Here is a 17,291-nt window from a genome sequence, read left to right as displayed (position 1 = left end):
TGAACATTACTGGAAATGAACTGGTTGGGGAAGGCTGCTCAGCAGGAAAGAGATAAGAACCAGCTGGTATATCCATTGGTGATTTTTAGAGATCAACAAGGATTTCTAACTCAATTATTTAGCAATGATGTCCCATCTTTAAATTATACCACTGGCATAAAACTTGGAATACCACTGGCATAAAGCTTGGAATTAACCAGGAGTAGAGTTCTCTGGGAAAGGACAGTGAGTTCTGTCCCACAATGATACTCCAAATACATTCCTGGACTTATCTGTAAATTCTCAGTGTAATTTTTTTTTTTTGCACTGGCCTTCAGTTGTTTTTCATGGTCAGCAAAGATGATCCCACAAGCAGAGGGGGTAGGTTTCATACTGTAGCTGCAGAGCAGCTACAGAAAGGACTATTTGACATGCATCAGTCAGGCATGCCTAAGCTAAAAGAAATCAAAACACTATGCTGTATATAACTCTGCCTAAGATCAGACTAGAGCGTGAGGTGCTGAAGTGGGAAAAGGGACACCCTTGGCTACCCACAGTACTTTATTTCTAAGCAAAAAAGTACCAGGGGTTTTGCTGAAAGCCATCTGTTTACCTAGAAGATTTTCCTCAAATTCCAGTAGGGTGGAGACTGATGATGGTTTGCCAGATACATGTCAGGCATGCTGTTTTATTTCATTCTGATGTGAGAACCCAGCTTCAGATAGGTTGAAACAGCCTTTAATTTGATGTACCGATGCCTTCAAACAATGCTGTGTAGCTCTTACAGCTGAAAACATTGTGCACATTTTGACAGAAGCCATAGGAGATGATACTGCAGGGTTCAAACACATCAACACATTTCAAATTAATTAAAATTAATTAAGGCAGTTTTGAGAAAATAATAGCTCCATGATGTGCACTACAAGATTTCCCCTGGTATGCATGCAGGTGTTTAGATTTCTTCTTGAGTGATCTTGGTGCTATGGCTCTAACAGAGACAAGCATACATCCTAACATTTTATTATAGGGCTATTTTACATATTTCTTGGCTAGGCCTTGGGTGGTGGTAAAATAGTTATTAGTCTGTAGTGGGCTATCCTTGTTTAGCACAGAGACCAAGATGAAACATCAGAGAGCACATATTCCTTGATGTATGCAGACCAGAAGCTGAAGCTATTTAGAAATGTATAGGTCAAAACCATTAAGTTCACTTTGCCCTGTATGCTTCACAGTCTAGGTGAATTAAAACTGAGCTGCTCCTCCGTGTGTTTCAATATATGCTGAGCAGCATAACAACCCATAAATAATAAAGTGTTGGCCATGACTAGTTTCCTATTTTCATTTGCAATGTTTTTCTTTGCCTTCTTATGTACCATACCGTCAAACCATATTTGGCTTCTGAATCAGATAGTGGTGATCAAAACATTTTCCCTCTGTCCTCAGTTGTCTTGTTTTTATTGTGGCTGGATCTACACTGCCCTTTATGCCAGATTATCTGCTTATCCAGATTATCTGCCAGTGCAGACTCATAAAACCCAGTTCAAAGCAGATAATCTGCGATCAGATCCTGGGATATAGAGCAGTAAGATCCAGCCTGAGGCAACAGGCTAATAAAGTGTTTCTATAGGCTTTTTACAAAAGTACAAGAAACAAATCCCCTCCATTGAATCAGGTTCTCCAGTTTCCATTCATAGTTGGGCAAGACCCTAAGAACAACAACAACAATTTTCTGACTGCATATAGCATAATTAGCTGATATGAATGTTAAGTTTGATCTTACCCTAATGGTGCACATACTCTCATAATCCACACACACTTCAATATCTCTGTACAATATGAAATCAAGAAAATAGAAATACATCATAATTAATTTTAGAAAGGAAGAAGCAAGGCAACAGTAATTCTTTACATATTTTGGGGCTCTGGCATTTCACTGACAGATAAGGCTTCTTTGTTCCTGATGCTTTTAATGAAGTATCATGCAAGTGCAAGTTGTATCCTTAACTATTTCAAAACAATAAGCATAATATCACAAGTACATTATTTGTCACAGGAAATACTATTCTGAAATGGTATTTACAAAACTGATACCCATAGCAGTCCTTATGAGTATTAACAAAGTCTGAAAAAATCACATAATTATTTCGTGAAATTCATACAAACAACACTACACTTCTGCTGGTCCCAGTGTACATGTCCATTATAAGAACCAATTTCTATTTTTATTCATGAATACTCCTAAATTAACCCAGTCTATATTTTATAACAATGGAACATAATGCCCCCTGCCAAAAGAACACAAGAATGGGTAACAATGGGAATGTTGTGGAAAGAATGAGAAAAATTTGATGTGGCATTTTTTAAAATCAAAGTTTGAACCCTCTCCAGGTACAATACTACATTCAAAATGTGTATGGTGAATGTCAATATGGTGTAATAATTGGAGTGTTGGATTAAGACTCTGGGAGACTGAGGTTCAAAACCCACTGTATGACCTTGGGCAAGTCACATTCTCTCAACTTCAGAATAAGCTGAATAAGGAATAATGACAAACTCTTCACTGAATAGGGTTGTTGTATGTCTTTCGGGCTGTGTGGCCATGTTCCAGAAGCATTCTCTCCTGACGTTTCGCCCACATCTATGGCAGGCATCCTCAGAGGTTGTGAGGTCAGAGGTTGTGAGGTCAGAGGTTGTGAGGTCATACCTCACAACCTCTGAGGATGCCTGCCATAGATGTGGGCGAAACGTCAGGAGAGAATGCTTCTGGAACATGGCCACACAGCCCGAAAGACATACAACAACCCTGTGATCCCGGCCATGAAAGCCTTCGACAACATCTTCACTGAATAAATTCTGCTAAAAAAAGCCCCTTGATAAGGTCACCTTGTCAGGATCACCTTAAGATTGACATAAGTCAGAAACAACAGGAACATGTCTAAAGCAACTTAGAAAATTTGTTGCAAGAATGGGTGTAAAACCCCAGCATCAACCTCTAAATAGCAAAGTAAAGAGAAAAAAGGATGATGGGACTGGCAAGGCTGCCAACTCATGTGAAAGATCTAGAAAGAATCAAGAAAAATAATAGCACACAAAAATAGTTAAATGGAATATATCACTGTATTACAAACAATAACATTATCAACCATAGAAGAAAATATAAATGATGCAATCATCTCTGTTAATACATAGCTTTGAAAAATGAGCACACTTGAGATGAGGCGAAAATTTAGCTAGTTACTGGTAAATAATTATTTACTGGTAAATAATAAGATAGTGAAATTTTTAAGGAAAATCAATTTAGTTTTTATAGAGTTGTGTTTAAAGACGAAACAAGTTCACTACGGAGTTCAAAGGAGAGAGAGAAGGCAGATTTCTGGCAGAACTGCAAGTAATTGGAAAATGTTCTTATCCATTCTTTGGTAACAGAAGTGTTTCCATTCATAGGCAGCATTGAAAAAAGACAACACTTGAGAACTTAGCTGGTTACTGGTATACAATTAGGACAACTATTCCCAAGATATATCCAAGGCCATTTCGACTCTCCAGTCTTCTTCAGCCATTTCATATTTCTTGACATAACCACAGTAACTAGAAAACCACTGTAAATTATACCATTGATACCATGATACAGATATATACAACATCTAATCACAAAACCATAAAGCACATAACACTGTTGCAATACTTACAGCACAAAACATCTCAAAGTAATTCTGACAGTAGTATAACTCCCTATATTATGGCACTCTCAAGAGTTTTATATACCACAATCTAGATTCCAATAAAAGATAGTAGGCAGAACAAGTGTTTTGAAGAATAACACAAGGACTTTAATTAACTGGCAATTCATACATAAAAACTTTAATTTAACAGTTATTGACTCCCCTAGGGACGAATGTATTTAAAGTGAAAGACCAAAAGAATTCCCTTTTTAAAATAATTATATGAATGCCAGCAAAAAACATAAAAGAACTATAATTATCTTCATATTGAAAGAATTGGTCATATAAAGTGATGCAACTATGGTATATGACAGGAGTATTGAAATATGGAAATAATTAAGATAACCTTGGGATTGATGCAAGACATAAATGCTTTATGTTGTGTGGCAATTTTTATTTATAGTTTTACAGTTTTAATGGTTTTAATCTATTGTTATATGCGGCTAATTTGATATGTGATGGCTTATACATGATAGGCATTGAATTTTGCCATGGACTATGTTGTGAACCACTTTGAGTCCCCCCAGGGGTAAGAAAAGCGATATATAAATACAATCAATCAATCAATCAATCATTCAATCAATAAATAATACGTGTTGATTTCTGTTTAAACGTGACTGTTTACAAACTGGAGTTTAATATATAGTGCTAAGGTAAAGGTTTCTCCTGACGTTAAGTCCAGTCGTGCCTGACACTGTGGGTTGGTGCTCATCTCCATTTCTAAGCCGAAGAGCCGGTGTTGTCTATAGACATCACCAAGGTCATGTGGCCGGCATGACTGCATGGAGCACCGTTACCTTCCCAGCGGTACCTATTGATCTACTCACATTTACATGTTTTTGAACCGCTAGGTTGGCAGAAGCTGGAGCTAACAGCAGGTGCTCACTCCGCTCCCCAGATTCTAACCTGCGACCTTTTGGTCTGCAAGTTCAGCAGCTCAGCGCTTTAACACGCTGCATCACCGAGGGCTCCGGTATCTTGTTTTAGTATCCTGTTTAATATATACAAGATACTAAAGGAGTGTGCACCTAGTCTGAAAATAGGATGTAGTCTTAAAACAGAGGAATAATCGGAAATGGCACACAACTGCCAATGACACACATGGTATGCTTCACACCAAATAACATGCCACTCAAACTCACAAATCACATTGGTGTTTCATCACTGAGATAGGCAGCAGTCATTTATTTATTTGTACTGGTTAGAGAGCCAAAGTCATCACTGTTGCACTTCTGAGTGTTAATTAGTTCATGAAAGCTGGTAATTTAAACTATTTACAGTAGAGTCTCACTTATCCAACATAAATAGGCCGGCAGAATGTTGGATAAGCGAATATGTTGGATATTAAGGAAAAGCCTATTAAACATCAACTTAGATTATGATTTTACAAATGAAGCACCAAAACATCATGTTAGACAACAAATTTGACAGAAAAAGTAGTTCAATACGCAGTAATGCTATGTAGTAATTACTGTATTTACGAATTTAGCACCAAAATATCATGATGTATTGAAAACATTAACTACAAAAATGCGTTGGATAATCCAGAACGTTGGATAAGTGAATGTTGGATAAGTGAGACTCTACTGTAATAGTTATTCCGAAAAGGCTTAAATGGTATTTTTGCTCTTTTCAAACAGTAGAGAAAGAACAATTGCACCCATATGAAACAGAAATATTCAGCAAGTCTAACAGAGCTATCATTATCTCACTGTATTATTAATATAGTACTAAATTATCATGTATCTATACTTATGTCTTTGTTTCCACCCACTTTATTTAAAATAGGAGACTGAATCTATCAACAAATAGTCATTTAGGTTTATGGCTGGACTGTGTAGCTAACTGACTGTTATATGCATATGATTGTTACATGATTTTAGAGTATTTCATTTAGTTTGCCTTGCACCAGCATAGGCCCATCACCATACACCATCACTGCATATGGAAAGAAAATAATGTTTCTCAAAATCCCATTAACAACAAGAGGGTTTTTCAATAAATTAGGGCACATCCAGACAGGCCCATACCCTGGGACCGGTCTGGGTATAAACCAGAGGCATCCAAACTAATTAATTTGAAATAAACTATTATTTAAACTATTATTTAAACTATAAACTATTATTTATAGTTTAATTTAATTCTAAATTAATATGTTGTCAAAAGCTTTCATGGCCTGAATCACAGAGGTTGTGATGTATATTGAGCTGCAAGGCCATTATACGCTAATCAAGGTGATTAATTACAACATTTACACTGGCCTCCAACAAACAATAGTTCTTTCTCCCACCCTGGACCTTCTACAGATATATAAACCCCCCTTGCTTAATTTCCAATATATCTCACAACCTCTGAGGATGCCTGCCATAGATGTGGGTAAAATGTCAGGAGAGAATGCTTCTGGAACATGGACACACAGCGCGGAAAACCCACAGCAACCTATTCCAAATTAATTTGATACCCCATTAGATCTAGGTCTTCCTGAAAGGCCCAGGTCTAATATGGTATTGGACCTGTGGGGATTCACTTCTGGGTAGTCCTGGGACTAACCGGGGGTGAGTCCCCATTGTCATCCCAAACCTTTTGAGCTACTGGTGCCCAAAGGTCCAAGATGGCATCCACCCCCTCCCCCCCAATTTGCCCCTAAAAATTAAGGAGAACGTATCTGGTTATCATAACTTTCTTCCTCACGCCCTCCTGGTTTGAGGAAATGACATGCCAGGAGATGGGAGGCAAGGAGGGATTGTTCTCCTCGCCCCCCATCTCCTGGTGGATCATTTTCTCACATCCTCCTGGCACAAGGAAGAAAGTTGTGGCAGCCAAGTAAGTTTTCCCTAATTTTTAGGGGTAAATTTGGGAGGCTTTGAGGTGGCTGCATGCCATCCTGATTTTAAGGGCCCTTCTCCACATGCCCTAAAACCCAGAAGAAACCAGGATAGAAAGGGGGGGGGCAAATGGCACTTAATGAAAATGCGCGCTGAATCGGGTTAATAGCTGAAAAGCTTGTGTTTAAAATATGTGCTTAAAAAGCAATTCCAGCCAAAAATATGCATATTCACATGATTGTATATCCCAGCAATCATGGAAAACATGTGACTTTGTTTGTATACCCTGGTGTGGACTGATCCAGTGGATATGCATGTTTTAAAGTCCCTAAACAGCTGATCAGGACTATTAAAATGGAGCCACAGACACACAGGTGGCTAAATAGAAGCACAATCAGAAAGCAATTACAATTAAAACTCTTGGTTCTGATGTTAATTATATTAAACAAAGTTTGAATTTACAATTGGGTGAGGAGAGTGAATAAAAAATCTGCTTGTGTATACATTTAGATATCCACATGAGCGCATATAAGGTCCAGCGTATCTTAGAGACAATTTTTAAAAAGTAAACTTCTCTCAGATTTCCCTGTCCATCTTACACATTTCTAAAATCTGCTACAAAGAAAGATGTCAGGATGGCAGGGGACCATTTACCAGGACTGACAGGTCTGTGTTTGGACTTGCTGTTAGGTCCCACAATTTTTTTGCCCCACTTATTTGACCTGCATTTTGATGCTGTCTGGAGGCACCCCAAAACTACCTTACCATGAGTTAAATGTAATATTACTTATGTTTAAAGTAGATACATTGAAGTCAATGGAACTTAAGTTAGTTGCGACAAACTTAAATCCCATATGTTTCAGTGCGTCTTCTTTGAGAACAACTAATTTTGAAATTAACCCTTGATTTTTAAATAAACGGGGAAAGCTTTCTACATAAAAGACATGTCATTTCTATTGTATGCACACAATGATATTCAGAATAGTTACAATGGCTGGAGTATGAGCTCAAATCAAGTTCTACCTCTAATAGATACTTAAAGGGATTTCAGACACAACATATCATCCAGGATTTTATCAATAAAATCACAATTCTAATCACATGAAGATCAGTGCTTCAACCATTGTTATTTTGTCTGTTGCATGCTATTTTCATGTGCTCTTCTACAGCCTGTCATACACTGACATAAAAGCAAAGAGAAGCCAGTATCCAACACTATGTGAATAGATGCAATTTTGCCAATGCAACCGTGTGAGGTGACTGCCTATCTCCCTGAAAACCCTTCAAGCATTATATTAGCTTAAACCAAATTATAAGGGTCCAGAGGAACTTCAATGGAAAAAGATCATGCTGCTATTTTCCTAGAAATAATTTCAATAATAGAATCTGAGGATTATTAGCCCTTGCCAACTGTATTTTTAAAATGCCATCTTTGTAATTTTAGTCCAGAGTTATGGGACCTGTATAATACAATTCAAGCTCCAATGGTTACAAAACAGATATTTAAGCTGCATTTCTGCAATGCTGGCTAAATTCCACTTGGACAGCTCGCATGGGAATGAGTGCACATATTTTGTAATCTCACCAATTATTTCAATGGGTTTTTGTATTTTCTCAAAATAATAGAACAAGACACTCAATAGTCACTGTGACCTTTCGGATGGAGGAACAAAAAGTCATATTTAAAAGTGATGCTGACCCTTCCCTTTGAGCTTCTGTGCTTTAAAAATGAACAAGTGAGTAATCCCATTAAATCTGGCATGACTAGTCATAAAAACAAAGGGTGCTTATGTTCTCAAGTAACTGTACAATTAGAACTTCAAAAGTCAAACAAACACCATTAACAGTGCGATCAGCATTCTGTGTGTACAGCTAAACAAAAGCATCCAATTGTAGATAATAGCAATACTTGATTGAGGGTGCTGTATATGTCGGAAGTAATAAAGCATGTAATAGTCTTAGAATTAACTATCTTTAAATTATATTTATAAGAGAAACTATTAAGGCAACCACTCTTTGTAATAAGTGTTTAAAAAGTTCTCATTGAGTTACTTCCATAATGCATACTTTAAGAACTCGAAAAGACATATTTACAATAAACTGATATATCCCCAGAATGGCACTGAATCTTGTTGTCTCCCCTCATGCACACTTGCAGTACGCATTTGTATATTTGGGACTTTTAATACAGCTTTTCTATTTGCCAATTTTGAAAAAGAGTAAGGACCTTCCAGTAGCCAAACCCTGTTGTAGTCTGTGACATAACTCGCAAGGACCAAAATGGATAAAAAGACCTCACAAACTAAAAAGTAAGCCAAAGGAAACAAATATGGCAGATGTGAAACTGAGATTTACCTAACCACATCTGAAATGTGTTTTATAAATAAAAACTCAGCAGTCATTTCTATTGTACAATCACAATATTTCTTGCATTTTTTCTTAGCAGAAAAAAAAATAGGGAAATGTGGAGTTCCTGTACAATGCCTTCTGATTGGTAACAGTAAAAATCTTCAGTCTAGAAGCAAAAATGTCACCCTTAAGTTGCAAACAAGATACAAAAAAGTAAAGAAGAAAACACCTATCTTTAAATTGGGAGCCCCCAGTGGCACAGCGTGTTAAAGTGCTGAGCTGCTAAACTTGTGGGCCAAAAGATCGCAGGTTCGAATCCAGGGAGTGGAGTGCGCACCCGCTGTTAGCCCCAGCTTCTGCCAACCTAGCAGTTCGAAAACATGCAAATGTGAGTAGATCAATAGGTACCGCTCAGGCGGGAAGGTAATGGCACTCCATGCAGTCATGCCAGCCACATGACCTTGGTGATGTCTACGAACAACACCAGCTCTTCGGCTTAGAAATGGAGATGAGCACCAACCCCCAGAGTCGGACACGACTGGACTTAATGTCAGGGAAAAACCTTTACCTTAAATTAGGGACTAGGTCCAGCCACAAAATCCATACTTGTGGAACGTAATATAAGATAGACAATCCTCTCCAATAGTAGAGAGGAATCCCATAAGTGGGGAGGGGGATGTCTGATGAGACACCCCAATAATACCCTGAAGAAAGATCTGAACCAGGAATTCCTGCTTGCTGTCTGTATCAGAACAAGATATGCTACCAGCTGGGATATGAAGGTGACAACTCTGGATCCTAAGAAATTCAAAGGTGTGAAATAGTGGACCAGGCCTTTACCACAAGGAGATGGCATACCTAAATTCCTTCCCATTATTAGTTGATGGTGAGAAAAAGATGAAAAATAATGATCATCTAGACTAAAAACTTGGTAAAGCTATGTTACCATTTCCTGCATGTGCTTTCAAGTCACCTGTAGCCCCATTAATACTATATGCTTTTCTTAGGCGGAGCCCCGATGGCGAAGTGTGTTATAGCACTGAGCTGCTGAACTTGCAGACCGAAAGGTCGCAGGTTCAAATCCCGGGAGCGGAGTGAGTGCCCGCTGTTAGCTCCAGCTTCTGCCAACCTAGCAGTTCGAAAACATGCCAATGTGAGTAGATCAATAGGTACCGCTCCGGCGGGAAGGTAACGGTGCTCCATGCAGTCATGCCGGCCACATGATCTTGGAGGTATCTACGGACAACGCCAGCTCTTCGGCTTAGAAATGGAGATGAGCACCAACCCCCAGAGTCAGACATGACTGGACTTAACGTCAGGGGAAACCTTTACCTTTTTTTCTTAGGCAAGGAATACTCAGAAATGATTATGCCAGTTCCTTCATTTGAAATATAGAACACAGCACTTAGTATTTGTCAGAGGTCTCCCAACCAAATACTAAACAGGACTAATCCTGCTTACTACCAAGATCAGATAGGATCTGCTGTCTTCAGGGGATTTAGGCCAGCAACTTAAGAGAAATCCCTGTAATAGTTTTATTTTCATGTTGAAGGGAGAAACTATCAAAAGAGAGTAACTGAAGTATATACAACAGATTCTAAAGGCAAAGACAATGGCACACTAATCATCTTGAAAATCCTTGATTAAGAAAAGCTAAACATTTTTTAAGTTACACAGCATTTCATATACTGATGTTATCATTCTCACCACTCCAATGCAAACTCCAATGCAATGATTGTAGAAATCTTATTTTACAGCAAAGGATTAAAGAAACAAAATGACTGGCATGCAGTCCATTTCATCTGGGTTTTGCATCAAGTCTCCATTTTTAATTTCAATAATCCACCTACTGATTTATAAATTGTCCAAAGAGAGACCTTAACAAAAAGAAATTGCTTTTTGAAAATATATCTTTTTCTCCTTCAAATATATTCATTGTGAAAGAGGCTTATGATGGGTTTATGTCATAATTAAATATATTGTAGCAGACATCTATAGCACTGATAGCATCACCAGTTAACACACGTATCTCGTAGAACTCCTTGAAGATAGGAAAAAAACAGCAATGAACTGCACATTTGATGTCAAGATACAAATCTTTCATTAGACACAAGAAAGCAAAAATGTCATGCCATCTTTAGGCTTCTTTGGTCAAAAAGATAGGTTCACTTGAATGTGAATAAATGCTCAGTTAACACTCAGTTAAATCTGCATTTTTAAGCAAAACAGTAAAAAAATTATCTAATACCTTTATGAGATAAACTAGAGAGTTTTGCCATGCAATTCTCACTTGCATCAAGTTTTGTGATCCCACTATAGTAATGACTATCCCAGTTCACAAACCAAAGTCTGCCCAACTCAAGCACTATGTTAGTGTAAACCTGTTCAGACTCACTAAAATAGAACAATAATTCAATTTAGGAAGGTTCTGTAGGTTTATTCTTAAGTTGAATTTGTATGTAAGTCAGAACAGATACATTTTTAAGTGTAACACTCTTTCCCTCTCTCTGTCTATACACATACACACACACACACACACACACATATATATATATATATACCCATACCATATATGTATGTGCTGGATAGCATAGACAAGGGTGAACACCCCTGTGTTGTGTGTTTGTTTGTTTTTGCTGTTTGTGCCCCGTTCAAAAGATTTCACCTCACTTTCTATCCTTGTGAGAACTGTATTTTGAAAAATTTGGCTTGTTGCGGAAACAAGGACTGGCGAGAAAGCTTCAGTGGGGACATTTTTTCCCCATGATAACTCTTTCAGGAGTGAACTTTCCTTCCAAGGGGTAGATTTCTCTTACTTCCTGTTGTCTCAGCCCCATCCTTAACTATGAATCGTTTGTAAGATGGATGTTTGTTACTCAGGGACTGTCTATAAGTGATTTTTTTTCTTTTTGTATGTTTTGTTGTGTGTCAAAGCACACACAGGAAAGTATTCAAAATATTCTGGAATATTTCTTCCCCCATAGTTGAAGGTGCAAGGTAAAAAGAATCCAGCAAGTTAGTACTGCAAATTAAGAAGTCAATGAGAATAGAGCTTCTAATGGAAAGTAGAAGCCTCCTGTAAATTCTGTTCACAAAACTGACAAACCAGGTGCCTAAGAAGGATATATATTACAAATAATGTAAACCAAGCTGGCAAAATTGTATCCCTGAAGAAATTACTGTACTTACTATAACTCTTACTAGTCCTAAACTAGCAGAGAAACAATGTTTGGTGGATATACTGTAGTTGAAAATTTGGAGTGTCACTTCCCATCTAGTATAAAGGAAATGCTTACAAGTTGGAATATATATTTATTTAGATGCTCGTTGAAAGTCTGCAGTGTCTCAGTCTATGTTAAGATGGGAAAACTGTGACTTTCCAGGTGTTAAGACTGCAAGACCAAGCATTCCTCGCCATTAGATGGGTTGCCTGGGCTTCTGGACTTTGCAGTCTAATATGTGAAATACCGTATGTTGCCCATCCAAATTCAAATATTTAAAATAAACAAAAATAATAACTTTTAAAAATATTTTTCAAACTCCTGTACAGTACAGATATGTTGAGCGTTCAGAGGAAAAGGAAAGGGCACACATCTGTACATAATAGATATAGTACTTCTAGCTTAGCAAGACTGATGTGGATGTGGAGGACTGAATGTACTACTATCATCCTTTCCTCTGCTATTTTCTTTGTAGCCTTGGAAATAGCTTGAAAGGATACTCTGAAGCAACATTTCAAATTGCAGCTTTAGAATTGCAGTATGTGTGAAAGTAGTGGGGAGAGAAGAGAAGGAGGAAAAGAGTGAACATTGTATTTTATTTATTTTCAGAAGATCGGATTAAAGAAAAATATGCAAACCTGAAGGGAATATTCCAAAGATAATGCATATCTATTTTGTAACCAAAATGGAACTGACAGGTTTCCATAGGACACTCCCAAGCAATTGTTTGTTTGACAGTATAGCCTGTGACATTAAGATAAAAATTTATTGATTGATTGATTTAATTTATATACTGTTCTTCTCCCCCTGGGGGAGAATTCTCATCATTAACCAGTAATCTTCCTCCAGTGGTTTCTTCACAATGATTCTTTTTTATCATCACTGAGGCCTCATCTATACTGACCATTTAATGCAGTTTGAAGTTAGCTAGCATCAAACTGCAGGGGACAAACAACTCCAACAAGTACACAGAAAAAACACTCTTTATATGCAGCAATGCTTTGTGATTTGTTACCATCTGGATCTCAAATTGGTTCCAGGATGTCCTATGTAATCATCTGCAGAGTGAAACCCCTTTCTTCAGCAACAATTTGAAACTGCATGAAATGATTAATGTAGATGATGCCTCAGAAAATTCTATACCAAATTTCTTCTTCAGTTCTGCTATTCTATGCTATTTGTGCATGTCTATAACAAGAGATTATAGACATGTTGGGCTATATCATACCCTTCATTTTCCCTGAGGTAGGTAAAAGTAAAGGTTTTCCCCTGACATTAAGTCTAGCCGTGTCCGACTCTGGGGGTTGGTGCTCATCTCCATTTCTAAGTCAAAAAGCCAGGGTTGTCTGTAGACACCTTCAAGGTCATGATTTCATGAAGCGCCGTTATGTTCTTGCAGAAGCAGTACCTATTGATCTAATCACATTTGCATGTTTTCAAACTGCCGGGTTGGCAGAAGCTGGGGCTAACAGCAGGAGCTCACCCCATTCCCTGGATTCGAACCGCTGAACTTTTGGTCAGCAAGTTCAGCAGCTGGGGGGGGGGGGGTTACAGAGACATGATAGCCATGAATAAATATGTGAAAGGGTGTCATAAGAAAGAGAGAACAGACTTGTTTTCTGCTGCTTTAGAAACTAGGACTTGGAACAATGGGTTCAAACTACAGGAAAAGGGATTCCACTTGAACATCAGGAAGAACTTCCTGACTGTAAAAGCTGTTTAGCCGTGGAACTCTCTGCCTTGGAGTGTGGTAGAAGCTCCTTCCTTGGAGGCTTTTAAGCATAGGCTGAATGGTCATCTGTTAGCAATGCTTTGATAGTGCTTCACCTGCATGGTAGGGGGTTGCGCTCCCTTCCATCTCTATGATTTTATTGTTGTTGTTGTTATTGTTGTTGCTATTATTATTATATTTAATTTCTTACTGGAGCCCCTGGTTGTGCAGCAGATTAGCCCCAGCTTCTGCCAACCACGCAAATGTAAGTAGATGAATAGGTACCACTCCAGTGAGAAGGTAATGGCATGCCACATAACCTTGGTGCCTCTAAGGACAATGGCAACAGCTGTTGCACCATCCCCCAGAGTCAGATGTGACTAGACTTAATGTCAGGGGAAAACCTTTACCTTACCTAATTTCTTACTACAGGCACAGAGGGTATGGCTACACTTCAAACAGTAGCACCAAGATGGTTCAGAAGGCACATGAAAACTCTAATGCTCCATTCAACCTTACATTTAGGAATATATTTCTTCCTTTAGATTCACAATACCCCATTAACAACTACACTCAAGTCGTCATCTGTGCTTGGAGATGCAGAAAAGTTGTCTGAAGGACTGTTTTCTGCCCCACTATCTCCATCCCAGGCACTGAGGAGTTCCTAAAAATGTTGAGGACCGCCCCTGAATCGCACAGAGTCTTGATCCATTGGGTCTGGGCCGAGCATCACCAGATGCCTGCGCCTATCAGGCTCTATCTCTCCCCCCCCTGCTCCCCCTTTTCACTGCACCGCGGACTCGTCTCGGAGCGGGTTTCCAGGCTGCTCGAGGAGCCCGACTGCTGCTCCGGCGCCGAATCCCTCAGCCTCACGGAGACACAGCACCCCGACTCCCCTCACACGGCTAGCCAGCCAACCAAAGTACCTGATCCTCCTTGGCTCCCTGGTTGCGAAGTCAACCAGCCTGGAAGAAATCCACTCACCCGATTTCACCTTCCCATCCAGGTTTTCCCGCCCTGACCCACAGACGCCCCGCTCCCCAGTGAATGCGGTTTGGCACCACTTTCACTGCCACGGCTCAATGCTGTGGAATCCGAGGTTTGCAGTTTGGTGAGGCGCCAGCACTCTTGAGCAGAGAAAAAGCAAAGGCGCCTGGCCCTCCAGACGTTTGGGTCCCCAAGTTCCCAGTTTGTCCGATGGCCAGAAATTCTGGAAGCGGGAGTCCAAAACACCTGGAAGGCCCCTCAGTGGGAACACCACTGGGATTGCATGCTGGCATTGAACCAGGGCAGTTCAAGTGGCGCCAAGCTGCCTTCAGTCTACAGCAAGCCTGGGCACACTTCGGCCCTCCGGGTGTTTGGACTTCCTAACAGAGTTCTTTCACCCACCCTGGACTTTCCACAGATATGCAAACCGCACTTGCCTTGTTTTCAACAGATCTCGCAACCTCTGAGGATGCCTGCCATAGATGTGGACGAAACGTCAGGAGATAATGCTTCTGAACATAAATAACCATATAGCCCGGAAAACTCACAGCAACCCAGTGATTCCATGAAAGCCTTCGATAACACGGCCGATAGGCCATTAGGAATTGTGGGAGTTGGGGTCCAAAACACCTGGAGGGCCGGAGTTTGCCCGTGCCTGTTCCACCGCGTGAGGTTCAGTCTCAACAGCACCGTTTGGGGAGGCACCTGCGCTCTTCGGCAGAGAAGGCGAAAGAGCCTGTGAAACTACAAATCCCATGCTTCGATAGTATGGGGACATGGCCGTTCCAGGGGGAGCAACTGCATGGATTCGACAGTGTGGGGGTTATTCCCGACAGGACGTCGCCGAGGAGCACATTTCCCGTCCTTCTGGGAGCTGGAGTCCAAAACACCTGGGAGGCCCTTAAGTTGGACACAGCTGGGGTTGCATATCTAGCATTGAGTCAGGGCAGTTCTCCTCGCCGCCCTCTCCTCAAAGCCTCCCAAACCCGCCCGGCCGCGGCCTTCATCCCACCTCGTGGTCACAAACCGAAAACAAGGCGCCCACCCGCCCGCCCGCTTTTCCCTCAGGCGGCAGACAAAGCCGCTGAGAGGCACCTTTAGGCTGGCCTTTCCCTTGAGGGGAACAGGCAGTCTTTCCCCAAAAGCGCCCCCTCCTCCGCCGTCCCCTTCTCTGCGCCTCAGCCCCAACTTTCCGACCTCCTCAAGGACGCAGCAGCAACAAGCCGCGCTGGGCTGAAGCAAGGAAGGCGGCGAGGAGAGGCAGGCAGGCAGGCAGGGGACCCGCGGGAACGGGGCCCCTTCTCGGCTCCAAGGGAACAAACTCCGGCGGCGGCTGCGCGCCCAAACAGGCCAGGCGGGGAGAGGGGGGAAAGAGAGAGCTCCCCATCACCAGCACCATCACTCCTGTCCTGCCCCTGGCGCTGCTCCGGCTCCTCACAACCCAGCCCTCCTGCCTTCTTTCCTTCCTTCCTTCCCTCCTCCAAGAGCTTACCGTAAGGCGAGGCGGCTGGGTCCCCTTTCCTCGCCATGGTCCCTCTCGGCTTTGCAGCACCAGCCCTGCCTGCGGGGCCCGGGCGCCTCTCAGCGCGCGTTTGGCGGCAGCGAGGGCATCGGGGACGGGGAGGGGGGCTGAGGAGAGGCCACCAGGCTTGTTTTCCCTTTCCTCCTCCTCCGCTCCCTCCTCCTCCTCCTGCCCCAGCTGCCGATGCAGAGGCAAGCAAGAGCGCCCCTCGCTCCTCTCCGGAGCTCCAAGCAGCGCGGGAGGCAGGGAATGAGCGAGAGAGGGAGGCTTGCGGCAGGTAAACACAGACCCCAGCCTCGCTGCGACGCGCCAGCAGCAAGAGCTGCGGTCTCTGGGAGCCTGGCCGGCCTTTTCCCCGCGCAGGAGGGAGGCAGGGAGGGGGAGCCGAGGAGGGACTGCCCGCCCGCCTCTCCCCAGCCATAGGCAGGCAGGCAGGCAGCCCTGAGGGCGCCCCAAGCTCCTCCTCCTCGCCCCCCCTTCTCCCCCAAGTCCCCGGCTCCCTTCAGGCCACAGCTCAAGTTTAGTCTCCCAGGGGATTCAAAACCCCGCCTTGCCTTCATGCCCCAGGCCAGGAAGCACTAACTCTCCCCCTCCTCCTACCATTGAAGATCTGTTAGCACAAGCACAGGCAAACTTAGGCCCTCCGGATGTTTTGGACTGCAACTCCCACAATTCCTAACAGCCGGTAGGAATGAAGGAAAACTGCCATTTCTAATCAACAATTGGGCCACGCCATTTATAGAAAACCTACACACACACAAATAGATTTCCCAGAAGACACCACAGCCCTGTTTCACCATTAGCTCACCACAAGCTACTTTCAATGAATAGGGCAATGAATTCAATGAACAGAAAGATGGAGTAGCCATGGGGAGCCCTCTCGTCCCAGTCATAGCAAATTTCTACATGGAGCACTTTGAAAAACAAGCCCTAGAAATAGCACCCAAAAAAGCCCACTATATGGTTCAGATTGCT

General features: G+C 41.7%; 1 protein-coding gene across 1 annotated transcript in view; it reads right to left on the bottom strand.

Moving 5' to 3' along the window:
• Positions 1-16,369, bottom strand: part of slc44a5 (solute carrier family 44 member 5) — a 268,997-nt gene extending 252,628 nt beyond the window's left edge. Inside the window, exon 1 of the mRNA XM_008114106.3 lies at positions 16,287-16,369. Within this exon, the coding sequence (XP_008112313.1) occupies positions 16,287-16,323 (37 nt within the window). The 5' untranslated portion in view covers positions 16,324-16,369. The remainder of the gene's footprint in view (positions 1-16,286) is intronic.
• Positions 16,370-17,291: the final 922 nt, after the last annotated feature.

This window comes from Anolis carolinensis, chromosome 4, assembly GCF_035594765.1.
Source record: "Anolis carolinensis isolate JA03-04 chromosome 4, rAnoCar3.1.pri, whole genome shotgun sequence".
Lineage (NCBI taxonomy): Eukaryota > Metazoa > Chordata > Lepidosauria > Squamata > Dactyloidae > Anolis > Anolis carolinensis.
This window is presented reverse-complemented; position numbering and strand designations above follow the sequence as displayed.